The 22,870-nt window shown below is 31.8% G+C and overlaps 1 protein-coding gene across 3 annotated transcripts in view; it reads right to left on the bottom strand.

The window, feature by feature from the left end:
• LOC129971519 (RNA-binding protein 47-like) overlaps positions 1 to 21,849 on the bottom strand; it is a 33,943-nt gene extending 12,094 nt beyond the window's left edge. The window contains exons 1-3 of one of the 3 annotated variants that reach the window (XM_056085366.1): positions 21,044 to 21,849; positions 5,652 to 5,826; positions 3,064 to 3,256 (exon numbers count right to left, since the gene is read on the bottom strand). In XM_056085366.1, the coding sequence (XP_055941341.1) occupies positions 3,064 to 3,256; positions 5,652 to 5,826; positions 21,044 to 21,721 (1,046 nt within the window). In that variant the 5' untranslated portion in view covers positions 21,722 to 21,849. The remainder of the gene's footprint in view (positions 1 to 3,063; positions 3,257 to 5,651; positions 5,827 to 21,043) is intronic. The other 2 variants (XM_056085365.1, XM_056085367.1) reach the window with 2 other exon arrangements.
• Between the last annotated feature and the right edge of the window lie 1,021 nt (positions 21,850 to 22,870).

The raw sequence follows: 22,870 nt of genomic DNA, 5'->3' as shown, positions 1-22,870 counted from the left end.
TAAATAAAGAATCAAGCCATGTTCCGAGTTTTAATCCTCATTTCCTTTCTTTTCTTTTCTGAAACGTACTTCATAAAATATTCCTTTGTCGTTCAATTCATTGAATTCTCATGAGTAGAAAGGCGTTTTAACTGGAAAAAACGTTTGAAGACCACTTTAAAACGATACGTTTTCGAATTTCAGTTTCAAGTGTTTTAAACCATTTATTTCATGCGCAAAACGTAATGGTGCAAGTCCACATTTTATGAGGTGTCATAATCATTATAATATAGTACTGTATTTATAATTTCAAAAATATTAATAAAATGTTTAATAAGGTATACGTGAGGTTAATATAACCACTCTTATTTCAAATTAATATTGTACTGATAACTAGTATTGTTGAAAAGAATGAGGAACAGGTGATTATTAATGCCTTTTTAAGTTTTTAAAGAATATTTATATTCACTTTGAAAATTAAAATACCGCAGAACTTTTTTAAGGCATTATAGCTAATAAAGATAACTCGAACATGTTCCTATCCTTTTAATCCATCCATTTCTATTAAGTTTTATTTCAAATAATCAATGAAAAAGATATTATTTTATTATTTTTATGAAGAAAAAATTATTTATATTGTTGCGAAATTTCCCGGGTTCGTTTGGATAGTGGAAGTTATATGGCGTGGAGAACGCTCAATGAGCAGGCGGCAGTAGAAAAAAAACAACGACTTTTATTTACACGAAGACACACAGGACAGCACAAAGACGACAACTATATACAGCACAGAAAAGAAAATTATTTTCAGCCGCGAGACATGCAAACAGCAGCACACAACAAGACTCTACTGCAGACAGTAGCGCACAGCTTAGTTCAGCACTAGATTGACTCCGTCGCTGCTCTGCTAATCCCTGGAAGACCAGTTCTTCACCGTCGATTCCGACTACTCCGGCAGCTTCAAGCTGCTCCTTTTATAGGTCTCAGGAGGCGGGGCTAGAAGCCTCTCAACCAATCAGGAACGTTCGAGGCGTATCACGGTTCCTAATGGACGGATCGGGAAAATTCTCGATGTATAATCTATTTTCGGCTATAATCTCGGGTATAATCTGTTTTGGAGCCAAAGTCGCAAAATTCGACGCCAAGTCGCCAAATGGTAACCAAGTTTGTCGCCAAGCTCATGGACCTCCGACGTGACACCCGGACTCCGTCTCATGCAGATGACTATAAAATTGACTTTCTGATGATGGAACCAACTATGCTCACAGATTCGTAACAATATTTAAATGAAATAATTCAAATGTAAGGAAAAAACCTTGATAACTTCATCTTTGATTCAAAAATATCAAAAGCTTTCCAAAATGCTATCAAAATTCAAGCAGTCAAAATGTTTTGAAGCCAACTCCAAAAACACAGAAAACAGGACTGAATAAATATTTACGCAAAGAAATTTCGGAATTTTGAAGAAAATAAAAGTATGCAGAAATTACAGCCACTACTAGCTTTTTTCTTTACGATTTGTTTAATTATGAAATATCATGCTTCATTCAAAAATCATAAATGTTTTGAGAAATTTGATAATTTATGTGAAAAGCAATAAAACTTTTATCAAACTGTATAGTAAATTACGTTGTTGTTTCAGTTAAACAAGTGCATGAAAAAAAGGTAAACTTAGGCGATTAAAATAAAAACGAACCGCTGCCAAAGCTAAGAAAACGCAGATATTTTCGTCCATAGGAAAGTTAAGACTTATTGAACTTTGCACATTACTTAGCAACTTTTTAGCTTCCTTTTAGAAAATAGAAAACTGCTTTTTTCTTTTGTAAAAATCTTAATTTCTGTATTTGGCTCAGATACTTACTTTATTAAAAAAATTCCTAATTTTTTAAAAAATAATTGAATGACACTCGAAAACAATTTCATTGCTCTGCTGCAATAATTATAGATAAATTTTTATACAATATAGATTATTTTAATAATATAGATTATTATATAATATAGATAGTAAATAGATGTAATATAGATAATATAATATAGATTAATTTTTTAGTCTTAAATATTTTTCCGGAATATGTAATGAATAGAAAATATTGAATACATTTGATGCATGCATTGAATAGAATACATTTTAGATCATTTTGATTCAATAGTAGCAAATCCGAAATGTTATCTATGTTAAAACAATCCTTCATTTCCTTTTATTTTTAGGAAGAGTGCAAATAACTACTTACATTTTATTTTTGCATCTTAAAATACCTCTATATACTTAATTTTTCAGGACCTAATTCAGGTTACATCACTGTGAATTAAATCTGTATTTTCAAAAAATTTCTATCATTTTAGGCGACAAAATATCGAATGCTACGGAAGTTATAAAGTACAAACTAAAATAGATAAGAAAGTTTTCTATACCGAGGCAAAAAGACGTGCTAATGAACACTCAACAACACAACACACCACCGTTTCTAGAGCACCTGTGACCTCTTTCCGTTTTGGTATAAATGTAGGTGTACTTTATTTTAAAAAAATTACTCTGAAATCAGTTGGAAAGAAGCTCATGAGTGACTTAATAAGGCGATTTCATTTTATAGAAAGAGAGATATAAAAGGTACTACGACAGCCATTTATTGCTATTCCACATAATGCCAATGGCGTTGTAGATTCTTTGTCATTGACCACCACGTTGGTCAATTACAACCACTCCACGTCAAGCAAATCCATTCACTTCCAGTCCCTTCAGCCTTCTGCTACAACAATTCCGTCCCTTCTTTTGAATTTTTAGATGAATGTCTCGTAATATAGTACACAACTCCTTTTGTGTGGCATGAGGAGAAAGCCACATACTTCAAATCTCCCACATACACTACCTATTTCCATCATATTTCTGCGATTGCTGGATTAGCAGCATCGATACCAAAAAAAAGTGAAGCTGAAAGAAATTGGAACCAACCTCCGCTCCAATCCCTCAATGAAAATCGATTTTGACTTGAAACGGTCAGGTTTTATCGGTATGGAATTTCTCTAAATGATTAGTACAGACTTTACATAAATGCAGATTTTCTCCTTGAGCGATAATTAATTACTCACCCTGGTAAATTTGGAAATGGTATAGGTGTGGGATAGGTATCGAAACCTGGTGGCGGAGGGTACATGAAGGGCGTCATGCCCGGAACGTCTGGAATCATATGTTGACTTGGTCTGGAGTGACACCTGGGTCTTGTGACTCTATCAGCAGGCTTCGCCCACGTCACTTCTACTATACTTCCGTCTATGTCGATATCTGAAAATGAAAAAAAGGCAACTTATAGCTCAACTAACTACCAGTACAGAAATTGGGAGATGGTTATAATTTGTATTCGATCGTAGCAAATTTCATTCTTATGACCTTAGTTTTCTCACATGTTCAGAAAAGTTGGTTCAAAAGTTTCAACAAATTAGATATCCAATATTTAAAAAAGTAACAGAAAATTTGATATTGCCACATTGAAAAGAACTCTCCATGTCCGAATGGTCATAGCACTGGTCTCTTAATCAAGAGATCGTAAGTTCGAATCCCGCCAGAGACAATGCGATTCACAGTCTGTGTAAATATTTAATTCCTTGATTTTATGTTTCCCTTTATTTCATGTTCCAGAAGATTCTGGACATTTCTTTAATTTACCAGACAAGTGTTCTGGACTTTTCTGACTGTCTCCAGAAATGTATTCTGGAACTTTCCCTGCTAGTATAAAAGCAGAAGAGTTGTCAGTCACTGTATTCTCAGCTCAGAGTTGAGTTAATAAATTGGTTTAGCTCTACTTCTTGTCTTTGCGTTCCACACTAAAGTATCTACTTGACAATATAAATACATTTAGGGAATTTCGTCGAATTATTGAGAAAAAAAAAAGATAGTTGAATTGAATATTTTACTGCGTACATTCGGTTTCTGACCCAATTGTGATAGTTAATCTTCTATTAAATTACAATATGTTTTGATGTATTCTTTTAAAATTAGCATTAATATCACAATGAGTTAATGTTTTTAAGGGATTGTTTTCTTTTTATTCAGCTATATATATATAACTACTTTTATTGTATTTTATTCTATAGTATATAAATAGGCATGGCGATTTCAGAGCAACTTCTAAAATCAATAATGCGTAAACGAAGAGAATAAGGTTATTTTCATAAAAAGCAATTAACTGTTATCTGCACATTATTTCTTGAGAAAACCAGAATTTATTGTTGTTAATTGACAATTTAAAAAACTTTAGGATTTAATAAAGCGAAATGTTTTATAAATCCTGGTTAATAAGCTTATAAATGTTCAAATTTCTATCCTCTATTCAGGACTCGAGTTGTCAGAGGAGGTGTCATCATTTTTCATAGCATTTACGCAAGACTTTTGCTTCTCATCTACTGTCGTATCATCCAAGTAATAATAATAATAACTAAGAAATCTCAGCTATATAACCGTTTTTCAGGAAGAAATAAGAATTTAAAGGGAAATCCGAACCTCTAATCCAAAACATCGTAGCATGTTAATGTTTTATGCGTCATTCGGCTACTTTCATTTTATTTTTAAATTTTATTATTTAGCAATGATGCCGTACATACAAAAAAATATGTTTAATGTGCATACGACGTGCATCAGCTTATGTATAAATCCTTCATATAAGTAAAGAGTATAATTAAATTAACTAAAACACTAAAAGTGCTATCATAAAATATATGTTAAGATGTCGTTGAAAAGGTAAGTGTTTTTGAATTTTAAAACGGTATAAAAAGGATTTTGCGCAATAATATATTCCGAATTTAATTGTGGGAAAATTTAAAGTTTTGATTCATTTTTACTCAAAACAATAATTAAAAATTAGATAAGTAATTTCTTAATGAGAAAAAAAAGACCCAAACAATAATTGCCTACCATATTTGGCAATTCTATTTCAAACAATCTACCGAATAAACCGCTTTGAACAACATTTTCTTGATGTATAATGCATCGCGTAAAATGACGTATTTAATATTCGTGCATTTAGACGTTATTCTGATTTGATTTGATTTAGTGGAGTTTAGTGACGCAAAAAAAAAAAACATTCTTGATTATATTGCGCCAAACTCTGGTATGAATTAAAAATTTTGTTTCAAAAACTTTTAGACAAAATCTCGCCAATTGTCATGACTTGACAACTTTTATGATATGCGGTAAAAAGCTGTCAGTAAATTTTAAAATAATTATTTTTAATTAGATCAAATAGCAAAAAAAAAAAACAATCATTTTTAAGAAAGTAAAAAGGTGCAAATGATTAACTTTATGAAGAATGTCTAGTAATTCTATATTGTACTTTTCTTGTATAACACTTCACTGCTTTAACTACTAAACCATTTGGTGATTTTAATTTACTTCTAAATACTATAGATTTAATGATAAAAGAAATCGGCTACACTTCTATCATTTTTATGTTAACAACGTTTTTCTGTGTTTATTTGCCTTCGAGTTTTCGATTTTTGAAGTTGCTCCAGAGTTTGAATCACTTGTACGTTAGGATGCATTTGATGAGTTATATAAAAAGAAAAGAAAATATATTCATATCTCTGAAAAAGACTATATCACCATCCAGTCTAATGGAGAAATTTTAAAGCGCATTTTTTCAAAGCATGCCCGAATGTTTTCTGACTTACTAACTCATTCTTACTGTTTAATTGCTCGAGCGCTGTCTCGGCGTCCTCCCTCGTCTTGTAGTGCACGAAGGCGAAGTCCCTCAGCTTCTTCACTTTCTCCACTTTCAGCTTGTCTTCGAGGCTGAAGATCTTCTTCAGCTTCTCCTCCGTCGTATTCATCATCAAATTTCTCACGTAGAGGATGGTCACCTGCAAAATGAAAATAGAAAGTCGGTTAATAAACCAGTGACAGTGGTTTCCCAAAAAACTTTTTCACATACTCTTTAATAAAGGTATTATCCAAGAAAACGCCAACATGACAATGGCTTACAATAGTCGAATATTTTTTGGCGTGAGTCTAGCATTTTTACTGTTGTTGTTTCTAATGGCACTTGTCATGGACAAGCTCATTGAATTTAAGAAGTCATTTGTGTTTTGAAGCCAAGGGTACGTCTCTTGTTTCTTCAGTAGCGCCATTAGTACGACTTACATACACGTCACAACCCTTTTTACAGGGCGGACTTCATTCATGCATTTCATTCTCTCATCCACAGATCGTAATTTAGACCTGAATCAGAAAACGAACGCCCCCAATCCAGTACCCCTATTACTCTCGACATGGAGGACTTAGTGACCACGGCAAATTTATACGTACGCCAGCCACCGCCCACACGGAGAGTCTTCGGCAAGCGGGGTTCGAACTCGCAACCCAAGGGACGCGAATCCAACGCCCTACCAACCAGGCTATCCAGACCTTCATTGTTTGTTTAATGAATCTATCATGTAATCCTTGGCGAGTTATTTGGTGAATAAACCTGGCATGCGGTTAATGCTGAACAAAATGGAATTTGTCTTCTGAAGCAAAAATATGACACAAAGTCTCACTTGTAGTCACAAAATTCATACGAAATTTGATATATTTAAGTCCTTCTGCTTTTTGAGTTATCACATTTATATGTTTCTGAAAGTGCAGACCACCGACCATTCCCGAATTAAGCTAAGACGTTCAACTCCTTGTTGGATTTGGCTCAAAATTTGAAGGGTATCTACACTATAGACGTTGACGTTAAATCTGTGCACCAGATAGTATTCATCTTATTTATTTTGTAGTATTTATAGTGTTTATAGTATTTATAATTGTAATTATCATGTTAACTTAAATTCGAACAGATGGAAATACAGGTTTCTTCTTGCTCAAAATTTGATAGAAATCTACTATTTTGGCATAAAGATAGTGTACCAAATTTTGTCAGTCTAGCTCAAAGCGTTTTACAAAGCGAAATCTCGAGTTCGAATTTTTTGACGATTACTTTCCTTATACTACGTATACGAAAAAATAGAAATATTCTGGAATTATATGTGCCTTTCTATCTCTCTCTAAAGATTATATTCATAAATGAAGCAAACATGAAATGAAGTATATGAACTTGGCATAAAAATTTTAAACTTATGTCCAATTTTAAATTAAATCCATCAAAACGTCGATTGTTGATTCTTGTGAATCTGAACGCAAGAATTGATGATGATGTCGTGTCCGCGTTAACACAGAAAGGGGGTGTATTAGCCTCTGAAGGTAAAGACCCCTGAGCATCCGAGGGCAGAAGTCTGACTTCTAGCTCATACAAAGATGACATTCACATACTTCTTTTAACAGGGGGGGGGGGCTCTTTCACACACCTCACAGATAGGGTGAAGAACAACCATGGCCGAACCAGAAATCGAAACCGGGTCGCCCAGATCACGGGAAGACGCACTGCCCCTAGGCCAGAATGCCGGCAACGTAATAACACAAAAATGCGATTAAACGTTAAATTTCAGAATATTTTTTTGAAACACAAAATTTATATTTGTGACAAATTTTGAAATAAAATTTTCACCTGTATTCGCTTGGCTGTGTGCATAGACCCTTAACTGAGATAACAAGCAAGATAATGATACTTAATACGAGTTTGAAACCAAAACTTTATGTGTGCTGTGTTTGAAACAAAAAATTTAGACCTCCACCGAAGTTCGAACTCATTTGATTAAAGTCATTATGACCAAAATGTATGGTTGACTTTCTTCGCTATATTATGAAAAACACAAAATGCGCTTTATTGGACAAATTTATGAGAAAAAAGAAGTGGAAGACTTTCCAATGATATCCATTCTTGAGGAAAGCCGCCTTCGGCGACCACCTATTCATCAATCATATTGATAGCACTAATTTAGATATATAAATTAATTTTGGTGGATTACATCTTATCACACTAATTGAAAGCACCATTTTAAATTAATCTAGCACAATAAGCATAATGCAATCTGATTAGTTAATTATGCTAATGCAAAAAATGACTAATTTAATTGACAATTAAAATTTTTGGAATGGAGGCTAGTTGTAGGTTGCTATAACAAAATATTATTTTGTGATATCTCTCGGAAACGAAAGACTAAGGTAGAAAAAGAAACCACATCTAAACGTCACGAGCTTTCAAATGAAATAAAAATTGGCTAAATCAGTACAGTAATTGGATTTGGAGGTTTTGGCATGGTGGTTTCTCACAAAGGGATATATTGAAATTGAGTTTGAGTTTCTTTTTAAAAACAGAGCGTGGTGTGGGACAAGTGATAAATGATGATATAGTTAAGCAATATTAGCTTTCACATGAAATAAAAAATTGGAGAAATCGGTTCAGTGGTTGGGTTTGGAGGAATCATTCTTATACTTTTCCTATAAATAATATACAGCAAAATAGTGTTTATAGGATTTTTTTAACAAATGGAAGGGGGTGAGGGACAAGCGACCATCGATGACATATACAGGGATATTATTAAAACTCTTTCACACACAAAAAAAAAATTGTAAAAGTTAGACCACAAATTTCGGCTGGAGAATATCCGGCTTTGGTTTTCCGAATTATTTTAAATTTGAAATACTACTTCAAATGCTTCTAGGTTAGAAACAGATCAGATCAAGAATGATTATAATGCGTCACACAGAAATGATATGGCATGGTAAGTCAGCCATCTAACTCTCCGACCCGCCACGAAGGCACACGGATTTAAACCTTAAAAGCTGAATGACTGGACCGCCGCAACAGTAACATTGGCGGGAACTGTGGTTGAGTTCTAAAGGCCATCACCGGCCACGGTACAACCCTCCCCGAAGGAAGTACGTCCCGTCATCGATGGGAGGAGTCAGATCCCCCACCTATTAGTGTACCTTCCAGGGTGGCGAGATCCAACCACCATGCCGGAAGCATCTCATCCTCATTTCGAGGCGCCCCCCCCTGGGGGTTGGTATGGCATGGTAATATTTCCTACCATTCTCAAAATTGAATCATGCATTACTCTCGATTTTCCTCTTTTTTAATGAGATGACTAGTTTTGTAAGATTTCTGACAATTGTATCTTTCAATTGAAAGTGTTTCTTAAAACCGATAACTTTTTTCTTTCTAATTGTTATCATACATCTTAAACTCTATCTTAAATGAACAAAAATTCTCAAGCCCTTCAGGGTAAAAGTAAAATTAAGAACTGTGTCATTCTCTGTTACAGTCAAAGGCTATCTTAATCATTCGAAATTCTCGATAAATGGCAGGGGGAAGGGGAGAGATGAAAAGGGCTTTTGTTCACGAGATTTTGATATCATTGTTCGAAGTTTGACTGAAGAGGCTCCTAATCTTATCACTTCACATTCTAGAGAATTTTTATTACTCTATAACTAGCACTAGAGCTTCCACCTCCCCCTTGTACTTAATGAAAATGAGATGACAGAAAATCTCAGTTACCTCTTGGAAATTCATTGTTCATTTTTAAGACAAAGGCAGCTGGAGTGGTCTTTCCAAAACTTTCTCGTATACTCTCTAATAAACTTGTCATACCAGAGAACGTCTTACATGGCATTGGCATTTTTTTAATGCAATTTGGTTTAGCATTTTTACTGAATCCATTGTGTCATCCTTGGCGAGCTATTTGGCGATTAATATATGGCATACCGCTAATAGTATCCAAAAATTGAATTCGTGTTTTAGACACGCTTTTTTCAATTGATTGAAACAAAAATTTGACATGGAGTCACAATTGTAGTCACAAAGTCCCATACTCGATTTGATACATTTAAGTCACTGTGTCTTTGAGTTATCAGGTTTACATTTTTCTGAAAATAGAGACCGACAGACGGTCAACCTCTTCTTAGATTTGGCTCAAAATTTGACAGATGTCAAGACTATAGATGTTAATTCTGTGTATCGAATTTTATTAATCTAGCTCTCTTTGTTTTATAATTATCATACTAATTTATATTCAAACAGCCAGATAGACGTACTTCCAAAGGACAGATTTTACTGAAAATTTGATAGAAATCTCCACATTCGATGTAAAGACCGTATACCAAACTTCCACCATCTGGCTCAAAGCGTTTTTGAGTTATCTTTGTCATTGACAGAAGACCTTTTCCAAAAATGCCTTTTTTGAATAAAGGAGGTCAAAAACGTGGAGATTCGTCCAAATTTCGAGTTCGAACTTTTTGATGATTACTGTATTTTCTCTATACTATGCATACAAGAAAGTAAAATTGTTCCTCTTTAGATCATAAAAAAGCAAAATCTAAGATTCTAAAACCCTTTAAAATGTGTGTTCAATGCATCCTTCTAGGAAGCTCTTTTTTATATATATTTTTTGTAAATATAACCTTGCTAATTTTATTTCTAATCGAACGTTCTTTGATGTTTAATAATATTAATATGACAGTTTTTTTCTGAATTTATAAGTAGATTGGCATCAATTTTATAACTCATTTAGAACTATTTGGAGAATTTGTAATCTTTAATCCCAGCCAAATATCGAAGATGACGTCTGAACTGGTACCAAATCTCCCTACTTTTGAGTCCCATCAATGGAAAATCGTCCGATTTCAAGGGGATTAACACAAACAACGCTTTCATGTACAAAAAAAAATTCCTTGTTGCACTCGAACCCCTACAGTCGAAACTACCAACAGGCTACTGCAGTCCTAATGCTAGGAGAGATTGTTATATGTTGGACCTAACGTAACCTTATCTTAGTAAGCGTTATACTTATATTGTATGCATATATGTATGGTTTGTCACCTTGTAACAAACAGTTGAATTACTTTAAATAATACTCACTACTATTTAAGAAAAAAACTGTTGCTATTAACATATGTATGGTGTGTATGTACATATGAGTATAGCTTTTTTTTAGTAAGAAATAGAGTTATTTAAAAATTACATTTTTTTATTCATAAAATTCAAAAATTGTTAGAGGATTTTCACTTTAAATTGTTAGTTTTTAGTTGATCAGTAAAAAAAGTTATCCAAAATACAAAATCTTCAATCATATACAGGAGCCTAAGTGATATTCTTTAATCACAGGGTAACAAATATACGATTGGTTGAAATTTATTGGCGCAAGTTTGGCTAAGCCAAGCCAATATGGTACCATACTACACTACCATGTGAAGCTTTCTGTATGAGTATTTTCAGTCAGCTCTGTTGCACATTGAGAAAACGTTACGATAGAATCTACATCACATCTCAATGAAATGTAAACTCAAGAAGCAATTTCAGGAAGTTTTATTTTTCTCACCGTTAAGATGATAGCCACATACATGGCTGCGAATATATTTTGATACTTGTTTAGTTTTATGGTCCCCCAGGTATACTTGTCGTTTTCGAATTATGCCAAGATATCCAAAGTTCAATTATACATAAGGTACCAAGATGGTTGCTTTCCCGGGTTTATTTAGCAATTTTCAGAATTCACTAAAAAACGCCAAATTATAATGTATATATGATGCTAGATAATTGCATTCCCGGTTTTATATGGCAATTTTCTGACTACGCCAAGATCATCGATGTCGAGTTGCCAATCGCCAAGTTATCGGCGACGGTTTACATTTTTTTTTTTTTTTTTCGCGATTTATCGCGGGGGACGAAAGAATAAGCAAATATCCATGTTTCAGAGCAACTGACATTAAAAAGGCATTAAATAGTAGAGCATTAGGCATTTTTTATCTCACATTACTGGCATTTTCATAGAGCATTTGGCACTAAATAATGTGGATTTTTGCCCATGCGACCAAGTGAAATCACCGTATTAAACAACCAATGTAATGCTTTCTATTATGCACCCAAACGAAACTTTAAGTTTAATTCTGTACCGTGCAGAAATTTATTTTTTAAATCGTTTATTACAAAAAAAAAAAAAATTACAGCCACTTCTAATTTCTGAAATTGTTTCAAAAACTCCGAACAATAAACTTATTAATTCCCTCGAAATAGGAAAAACTTAAAAATTATATTGTTATATTTTTAAAAAAAAAAACAGAAAGTCATGTTTTTTTCCCGAAATATACCGATGATAACGATGCTTTCTTTGTTAAGATTCAAAACAATTACTGTTCTATTTCATTTAAATTATGTTATTATAAAGTAATGCTTTATTTTTTAATTTTTCGCACTATAGAGCTAAAAGCTTAATTATTGAACACTGATTTTAATAATAGGGATGAAATGCAAACTGTTATTAATATAATTTAATCAAATCTTAAAAATTTATAAATCGCTGAATGTATCAGTTAGTTCCATTAAGTTATCTTTCAAACTTGCTGAGTGGATTTTAATCGCTTTTAACAATTCGGTTGGGACAATTCTACAGTTACAGTGAACATAAAAATTGATGATCAGTAAATAAAAGAATTGGACTGATAAATTTAAAGAAATTTAATTAATATTACTTTTATTCTGACATTTCTGAGAATTGTGTTAATCTTCTGTGAATCAATTAAGCTTCAGTTTCAGAAACATCACTTTTATTACTCATTGGCAATACATAATTTTTCCATTAGTTTATGGAAATAGTTAAGCTTTTATTTCAACTAGATAAATAGTTTATTTAAATTAATTTGATTTTTTTTAACAGAAGCTGGAATTAATTTTTTTTTCTTCAATGTATATACCAATTTTGCTAAAAAAAAATAGCAATTTTTAGGAGGTAATGCAAACTGATATTTTTTTTATCTTGGGATGGTTTATTTATAATATCGTAAAGAATATTATTTCCGACATTGACAAATTTAGAAACTGCAATGACCTATAAATAATCAAATTGCTATTAAAATTTTACAGTTAATCATTTAGCATTCTATTTATGGCGTTAATTTTAATCCATCTATATTTTCATGATTACTCATTTCAATATTCTACAGCTTGACTTCTCTCAATACAAAATGTTTTTTTGTTTTTTTTTGCTGTATTTTTCTCCGTGATTTTTGTAAAAATTATCTCTATGTACAAAATCTATGTGACAGCTTCATAAAAACTATGCACATCTATATAAATGTAGAAAGATTACTGTTTTTAGACAAATATGCAATTTCCCAGGTGGGGGTGGGTGGCCCCTCCTGTCGCTGACATAGTTCTAAAATTGAAAAAAAAAAAAAAATGAGAAAAATTCTAATCATTTTTGGTAATAAGTGACAGTATCTAATCCAGGACCAACAAGTACCCTATTATTTCAAGCATGGTTCCGAAACGTGAATTAGGGGGGAAAGTTATAATTTAAATCCTTCAGATATGTTGTTAACCACCATTATTCGAAAAACTGGTATTAGCATGCGCTTTAATAACGAATTTCTCGCTGCAGTTATGGTAGCTGCTAGAAGTTTTTCGAAGCTTCCGCCCCTCCAAACGAAACGCAAATGTGGACCAGCCTCCATCATAAAGTTACCTAATTCCCTATAGATTTGAATTAATGATAGATTTCTATCTCGAAAACCGCCTAGGTGTTCCAAAATCAAATGACGATGCCACATTTTTTCTAAACATGAGGTCTTAGTTCTTAAACCATATGATTCAGTCAACACAGTAAAACTACTAGAAAATCTAACTTTAATAGGAAAAAGTTACTAAGAGAACCTATTAGAAATGAATTTCAATAAATTATTTATTGATCCAATAAAGACTCTTCTTTAATACAAATTAAAGATTACTATTTTAAAAATTACAAGCAAGAAATATGGATAATCCAGATTAAATAATATTTTCAGAATTATTCAATTATTTTTGCTTGATGATGATTAAATAGAAATATCAATGTATATTACTCAATAGCTTTTTAAATTAAAGTCGATTTGCCGATTGACTTTGAACGGAATTCATTTTAAAAAGAGTAGAATGTTTTATAATAGCAAAATTAATAAACATTTGATTATAAAAGAAAGATACCCAACATTTAAAATTAGGAATATGATTTTATGAACGCATTCATTGCAATAAAAGTGAAATGACAAAAAAAATTACATTCAGGAATCTTAAAGTTTTTTTAAGTTTTATTAATTATGCATTAATGATAATTATAATTTATCATTAATTATATATTAATATTATTTATTACATTTAGGAATCTTAAAGGTTTTTTTAAAGTTTTATTAATTATATATTGACATTATTTATTACATTTAGGAATCTTAAAGCTTTTTTAAGTTTTATTAATTATATATTGACATTATTTATTACATTTAGGAATCTTAAAGCTTTTTTAAGTTTTATTAATTATATTTTGACATTATTTATTACATTTAGGAATCTTAAAGCTTTTTTAAGTTTTATTAATTATATATTGACATTATTTATTACATTTAGGAATCTTAAAGCTTTTTTAAGTTTTATTAATTATATATTTGTTATTTTTCAAAAGAGCAAAAAAAATTAATAAATAAAAAGAATTATCAAAGATTGTGAATATATTCTTTAGTGTAAGAAAAACTAGTAACGTATAAGAATGAAATAAAAAATAACAATATTTTCTAAATTTAAATTTTAGTTCTTTCAATCTCCTAGGTGCCCCATTTAGAGATATTTTTTAATAAAGGGTAATTTTGGTACCTTAGATCTTGATTCTATATTTAATAATAATTCATATTTTAATCGGTAATTTTTTTAAATTAATATTCAATAATATAATGACGGATAAAATCAAATCACTGTCTATAAAATTTTTTGCTTTAAAGATGAACATTTTTGGTTAAAAAATTTATTTAGACTATTAATATTATCATTTTTTTTAACTCTCAATCTAAGAAGAAGTGCTCTAGCACTAAAATTCCAACAAACATCCAACAAAGATAATGTTCTAACTGCGCAAGAAACACGTTGTTATTTCAATTTATAGAGAAAGTTCGATCAATCTTATTTCTCCACAATGGAAATTATTTACATAATCCTAGATATTTAATAGAATGCTTGTTTGAAATTCTTTGAGGTTGATTAATTTATGTGATTTTTTTTAAACAAAAAAATCTAAAAAATCTCCAAAAATTAAATTTTAATTTTTTTTCCTATGAAAATTGCTTTTACTTACAAAGTTTGCTTGTACAAAGTGCGTTCAAAAAATAAGTTACACTTGTTCCCCCATAGATGGCATCATAGTATAAACAAAAGCTAAATTTGCGCAGACGATAATTGAGTTCCACAACTTACAATTGCAGCAATTTCATTCGGATGGTGAAAACCGTTGCTGCGTAGTACGAGAAAAAAATGGCGCGTCTGCTGGAAAGATACTCTAACGTTGAAGTACGTGGAACATTACGTTTTTTAAGAGTACAACTTTTAATGAAGATTCATCATGAAATATTGAAACTGTATGGGCCACATGCAATGTCACGTCCAGCCATTGAGAAATGGTGCCAGCAGTTCGAAGACGGTCGCACAGACTTAACCGATGTGGAAAGGCAAGGAAGGCCAACAACGGTGAGCACATCAGACATGGTGCAGACATTATTCTCAGCAATCGCAGAGTGAGCATTGCACACATTGCACAGGACTTGGGAATATCCTTTGGCAGTGCTCATTCCATCTTGCGTCACCAACTGGATTATTGCAAATTGTGTTCAGGATAGGTTCCTTATTCTTTGACTTCCGAACACAAAGGAACAAGGTTTGCGACGTCCCTGGAATTGCTTCAACATTATTTTGCGGAAGGTAATGATTTCTTATGCTGTATCATTATGGGCGATGAAACATTGGTGCATCACTTCACCCAAGAAACGAAGCAAGCGTCAATGGAATAGAGACTCACATCATCGCCTGTGAGAACAAAATCCAAAGTTCCCCCATCACCGTGTAAAGTAATGGCTACTGTTTTTTTCGATTGCGAAGGAGTTGTCGACACCGAGTTTAGGTAGAAGGGCAAGACCATTAATGCTGAGTCGTACTGTGAAACATTAAGAGGTTTGCGCAAAGCCTTGAAAAACAAGAGACGTGGAAAGTTAAGCAAAGGTATTGTCATCTTGCATGACAATGCAAGATCGCACAAGGCAAACACAACACAGAATTTGTTTCGCAGTTTTGGATGGGAGGTCTGGCAGCATCCACAAGGCGCCAGGTCCCGATCTGGCACCTTGTGACTTTCACAAATTCGACAAGCTCAAAGAACATTTGGGTGGAAGCCAATTTTCTAACCATGACCAGGTTCAGGCAACTGTTCTAAGCTGGCTGCAGGACCAAGGATCGATTTTCTATAGTCAGGGCATCGAACGATTAGTGCTAAGTTCCAATAAATGTCTCCAGCGACTGGGAGATTAGGTAGAGAAGTGGTGTGCTAGTATATGTGTCATATTGCATTATAGCGGACTTATGACTTAAATGTTTGAATGTAACTAATTTTTTGAATGCCCTAATAAAATAATTTCAAAATAATTCCATTTCTTAATTGCCGAAAAAAACAACTTACTTAAAATAATTAAAATATTAATAAATTCTGATTTCTCTTTATCATGACTGAAATAATACTAAGAAAAGCGGTTTTTATTATGCTGCATGATAATAATAATGTAACAAAAAATATCGCAGTAAAATATTTCAAAATTTATATATTCTAAGAAATTTCTTGGGTATTCTTCTTTTCCATTTAAATATGCAAATTGCATAATTAATTAATAATGATCCTCTTTCTTTCTATCACATAGCTCATTTTGTACATTAAGTAGTAGTTCTCAAAAGAGATCAAGCAGTTTAAAAATTCCTAGAAAACCCCTTTAGCAATAACTGAATTCCAAATAATTGTGTTTAAGATTTTTTTTATTTCATCCCCATTTAACTCTGAACGAAACTTAATGTATTTTTTTTTCAAATATGAAATAATTTTTATCTAAAAATAAAATGAAAAACAAACAACAACAACAACAAAAAAAAAAAAAAAAAAAAAAAACCAAGGTAAAAAGCCGCCAACACATTTTCAACTTAGTTCAACAAAAAAATTATTTCCAGATGTTTTTGTTGTTGTTTTTTTACTTTTACATAATGATGACATTTTAAATATCGTTTGATTTTCATCTTTCCGAATAATTCCCGCTAGAAATATTCTGTTTATCCAAAAAATAACAAGTAAATGGAAAGAAATAATGAATGATGCACAAAAACTGATTATTTTTCAGCATAAAAGAGGCAAGTCAATTTGGAATGTTTCTAAATTAGCAAATTTATCTTATTCAACTGTTTGCGTTGAGATAAAAACCTTTTTGAAAAAAAAATTGAATTGATATAAAGCAAGAAGTGTTTGCCAAGAAAAGATAGCTTGATATGAGCACAAATTTATTCTGAGAAATATTGTGAAAATCTACGACTGAGCGGCATAAAAAGTTTCAGAATTCAGTGAAAATTTTTCTATTTCAGTTTTAGTAAAAATATGCGACGATTGTTAAAATCGAGATAAATAGACAGAAGGAAAAAGTGTGAAGAAATCTGGTTTTCTTTTGAGATACCTAAGAAATTTGCTAGTTATTCATGAATAATGAATATTTTCTTTCATTTTGTAAAGAAATTTTATATTATCAATCCAAAATTTGAATATCGGAAACCACTCTTTTTTTTTTCTTTTATCATGATAATGATCTTCGGCACACAGCTCACAAAATTTGTCTTTGCTCTATAACTTCGTTTCAGTTCTGAAAACATGACACATTTACAAGATTTGAGCCTAGTTGAGCACATCTGGCGAAAACTGAAGATTAGAGTTTGCTAAACCGATATTAAAATATAAAAGAATTTTTAAAAATGCTGTTGTGAGAATGGTGGAATATAGATGCAGAAATTATGAAAGAAATTAATGCACTCAGTGGCGTGTCATTCAAAAAATGCTGTGGATATTAAGGAATATTTAAACAGCTACTAAAATTTCTAGAATATTACATATTTCCAAATATATGTATTAACTTATAGTGCTTTTAATGAAGAGTTGGTAGCGGTTTGATTGCACTTGAATTATAAATTTTTAATGAAAAATAAATTTTACATTATATTAAAAATACTTTAGATACTTTTAATTAGAACAGAATAAAGATATATCTCAATTGTATAGAAAAAAATTTTAAGTAATCATTGTGTTTTTTTTTTTTTTTTTTTTTTGTAATTAATAGATAGCGACACATCTGACCCATAACATTTGAGGCTTGTTTTGCCAAGATTGTTTGAAATATTTAATGAAAATTATCACTACGCCATAGGAAATATTTATATTGCGCTTGAAGGTGAAATGGTAACAAAAAAGGAAAAGGAAAGCTTTAAGTAACAGAAAATGAAATTAAAACAACATTATTTGCTAATTCTACCTTTAGACATATCTTTGTGGCAACATTAATTAATAGTTTTACGGTTTGTTTACCTTTTTGGAGTAACGGAAATTTTTAGTCTCCCGGCCAGCAATCGTCTGAACACATAAGCAATACACTTGTTAACCTTGAATTGGTTTTTTAATAATAATAGGCGGAGGGGGCGTTCAGCGAAATCAGATGGAAAAGAAACGCGAAGAAATATAGAAATTACGAATTTGAAAGGAAAGGCTGATCGTGAAGCTGATACGATAGTGGCAAAACATGAAAAATTGAATAAATATTTAGGTATTAGAGATGTATGAAGATAATGTTCTCATTGTGGGGCTTTAATATTTAATCGGAAGTACGCCGATCGGCAAATGCATGTTGTCATCATGGAAAAATTGAGTTTCTAATATTAACGAATGGCCAGTAGAGTTTAAAAAATTGCTAACTGGAACTAACGAACATCAGGTACAGTATCGGACAACATCGGGGTTGGAGAGCGAAAACGAACGAAGCTCCCAGTTTAGTTAAAAAAAATATTTACTTGGGGAAATATTAAGTTTTATTAATAGATAAGGCACCATTCTAATGAACTTCGACAACGTTTGATCACTTTGAGGAAATACTGTATTTACAAAAAGATATTTTATAATAATAGCAGTATATTATAATGTATATTTAAATAACATAACGCCATCCTGCATTTTCAGTGTAAACTTATATAAGTAAGCATGAATCTTTTCTAAGGTAGTTTTTGACTGAATATACTAATTTTAAAATTGAGATATTAGATTCTGCATTATAAAAATTGTAGCGTGACGTAGCTGATTCAACTGAGCTTCATAAACATTATAAATCATTTATTAAACTTCTTCGCTTCGAATCTTTCAGAGAAACTATTTATTTTCTTCAACATCTATCAGTTTAATTATCTATTTTTGAAAAATCCACCTAATCAGTTTCTGATGGCTTCAATATCATAGAAATCCAGCGTTATCAAAAAACGCTGGAGAAACCTAGGAAGAAAAATTCCTTCGATATTACAAATAGGATTCGGAGAAAGAAAAAAAACTCTGCTAATTTTTTCGAATCAAAGAATATTTATTTTGAAATAAAGAAATAAATTTAAAATAGTTTTGTTATTTACTTCTAGAACGCATCTGTTTTTTGAAAAAATATCGTCTGCAGGTTAAAGTTTTCATGCATCTATTTCTAAAATTACTTTGACTTCATAATTTAACATATAATAACAGATAAAAAAAATTATCCATGTTTTTACATACAGAGACGATATAAGAATAGAGAAAATTGTGAGGTACGATGAATTTCAATGTTTCATAATGAAGAAATACATTGTTGTTAGAGAATTCAGTTGTTTAGTGTTATATATATCTTATATATCTTCAAAAATTGAAGATTCTTTCCAAAATATGCTAATTATATTTGGCATTTTAAAGTTTCAAGAGTTTGTGCTCATAAGAATTTTTCAACAAAATATTAATTTGTTGCTCACAAGTATTTATAGATGATTGATCAAAAAAGGACTAATGAAGTACTGACTTATTTCAGTGGCAACGTGCATGTAAAAAACAATAATAATTAAAAATGCATGCGATATTTTCCTTACATGTTAGTAGCAATACATAGGCAAATAAATGTAATTATGAAAAATGAATAACTTCCTATTAAAAATCAATGATAAAGCATATACTCTGAAAAATCTCTGAATGTATAGCTCTTTTAAAGCATCATAGTAACAATATATTATTAAATAGTGACATACAAACAAATATTTTAAAATCAAAATTTGTTCTTTTCAGATTCAGAATTCTAACAAATCATTAAAATCACAATTCCGAATCTTTTGGGCATTGGAATACTTTTTCTGTAAGTTTTTCGTATGTGAGATTATTTAAAAGATACACAATTTCTCCTAATACTCAATGCACTATAAATCCATTTTTGAAAGCATAATAACTTCTTTTAATATTTTTTTTAACAGCAGTTGATTTAAAAGTAAAGTTTCCAAGCTAAAATAAATGTTCAAAACATTTTCATTTACCAAAAAATTTCATTTGTTAAGAGATACGCACCAAATCAAACAGTTAAATTTTTGACATTTGTTTGGTATTTCTTTAAAAAAACCTTTGCATTTACAGAGACAATGTCAGTGTTTAAAGCAGAATATCACGTTCATCACAGTGACTACTTTTTAATGGTATTAAAAATAATGTCTACATCTTAATATAATTGGACAAAAGAATTATTTTAATATGGTTTATTGAATATTGTGTTATATAACCCTTTTGGTATTCCTTTATTCAAGATATACAGATTTATTATAAAGATATATTAATAGTCTTCAAATACTTCATTACCAAGAATCATATTTTCATTTTAATGATTTTATGCTTCCGATAATAGTTTGAGAATGTAGAATTCTGTTTAGCATAAATATTTAAACAAAAAAATATATATAAGCTTGACTCAATTATTAAAAAATTATTATTACACAAATATTACTAAACACGTAAAACAACTACTTCACATGAATTTTTTTAAATAGTTGATGATAGAAAGTGAAAAATGGAACAGAGAATACAGGAAAGAATTATCATAATTTTCTCTCATTATATTCCAAATTCATGGTATTATCAAAATATATTCTTTCTAGAATTCTTCAATGATTTATGCTATTTGAAAGGTCAAACAAATAAATATTTCATTGCTTATATAATAAAATTGCTTGATTAACTTAGGGCAAGTAAGAAGCTATTGATGAGGAAGGCAATTAAAAGAACTTGTGAGAGATTTCGAAACTGTACTCACTTTTGACATAGTTTCTTCATCAACGTCTGGTTCTGGCTCTGCCCAATCTACAGCAATGTCATGTCCCCACAAAGGTATCTTGCCCGGGATGAGTTTTCTTCTGGCCATCGCAGCCGCTTTGTGGTTCTCATACTCGACAAAAGCGAATCCCCTATTCTTTGACTTGTCCGCAATGCTACTATAGAGAATCACTTTCGACACCGATTCCGTGACCTTCTGCATTTCTTCCAAGATTTCTTCCTTCGTCTTGTTCTTCGGGATCCCGCCCACAAACAAACGACAGTTGTCCACCGACTTGCACACTCCGATAAACCTCCCCTTTCGAATTTCATAGTTGTTCAACTCTTCTATGGCTTTTTTAGCATGTTCTGGACATGTGTACATGACGAAAGCGAACCCACGATTACTGGTACCATAGTCCATCATCAATCTCATTTCGTAGATTAGTCCAACCTTTTCGAAAAGGGGCACTAACTCATCTTCGAAAACATCCCTCGGCAGCTTACCAACAAAAACTTCACTGCCTTTTAATGGAACCGGTAGACTGTTGGGATCTTTAGGTCCATACTTCCTTTGGCCATTTTCATTGGTAATTTCATATCCAGTCCTCTCCAGCAGTTTGGCAATAGCCTCTTCCTTATTTTTCGGCGGACTGCCAGTGGTCACTTGTTGGGTCATCTTGTTTCGTGTACGTTCTTAGGGGCGTAGGCGCTTTCGTCTGTCCCTCTGACCACGCACGGCAAGGCCACACGACGAACTGGGTGTCAATCCGCTCGAGAGGTGTAGAGGAGGCAACTAATCGGACCTTGTACCGCCGGTAAAGGCAGATAACAAAAGCAGCGTTTCCACTGAGATAAGGCGCGGGGAGTATTGTTATTTTTCGAGTGTCTCAACCGTATCTCTGCATTCGATTGTGTGAGCGGCGATTCTTCGGTCTGTATCAGTCCGCTAGTCGGTAATCGCTTTTACCACTTTCGTTTGTCCAATGACGTGTCGGATGACGCCCTCCCTCCCGTTTTGCAAATACTTCCATTCAGTGCTTTCGATAATTAGAAGAAACAAGTTTATTGATATTTGGTTCTCATTAACTTAAGCCGTGATTAAATCTTCCGAAATTATCTTTCTGATTATCTAGCTATTTTGAGGATTTTCAAGAAACTAAGTTTAAGGAAAGTTCCTTTACATATATCAGACTCAAATAATGAACAGAAAAAGATATTGAAACTGGAATATCTCTTGCTTCAAAATTTCTAAGCATTTGAATTCAACATCAATTATAATGATATACAATGGCTCAAAAAATTGAAAGTACACCTTACATTTACTTGATAAATGCGACTTTCAATATAAATAACACATTAACGGGAAGTGCAAACATGATTTCATTTTTACACATAACAAATGATTTAATTTAGAGTAAAAATAAAGAAAAATCAACGAAAAATTTCTAAATTGAAAATTTTCAGAAGCATTTTAAATAAACATACGCAGAATTTTGCCTCAAAAAATTGAGAATACACCAATGAAACTTCTGCAATATCATGCATAGAAACAAAATGTCACTTTTAAATTGCATGTCTTTTGGCTCTTATAATGGTCTCTAAACGTCATGGTACCGATTCGACCCATTTTTGGTGGTATCTGAAGATATTTTACCCCATTCTTCTTGCACCACTTGTTTTAAATGGGTTTTGTTTCTAATTTTGTATTTTTGAACCACTTTTTCGAGTATCCCCCACGAATATTCAATGGCATTGATGTCAGGGTACTGTGGTGGTGTGTGTAACTGTTATTTACAATGAAAAAGACATCAAATTTTGACGTTAC

Source organism: Argiope bruennichi, chromosome 6 (assembly GCF_947563725.1).
Source record: "Argiope bruennichi chromosome 6, qqArgBrue1.1, whole genome shotgun sequence".
Classification (NCBI taxonomy): domain Eukaryota; kingdom Metazoa; phylum Arthropoda; class Arachnida; order Araneae; family Araneidae; genus Argiope; species Argiope bruennichi.
Note: the sequence above shows the minus strand (reverse complement) of the source record. Positions and strands in the feature narration are given on the sequence as shown.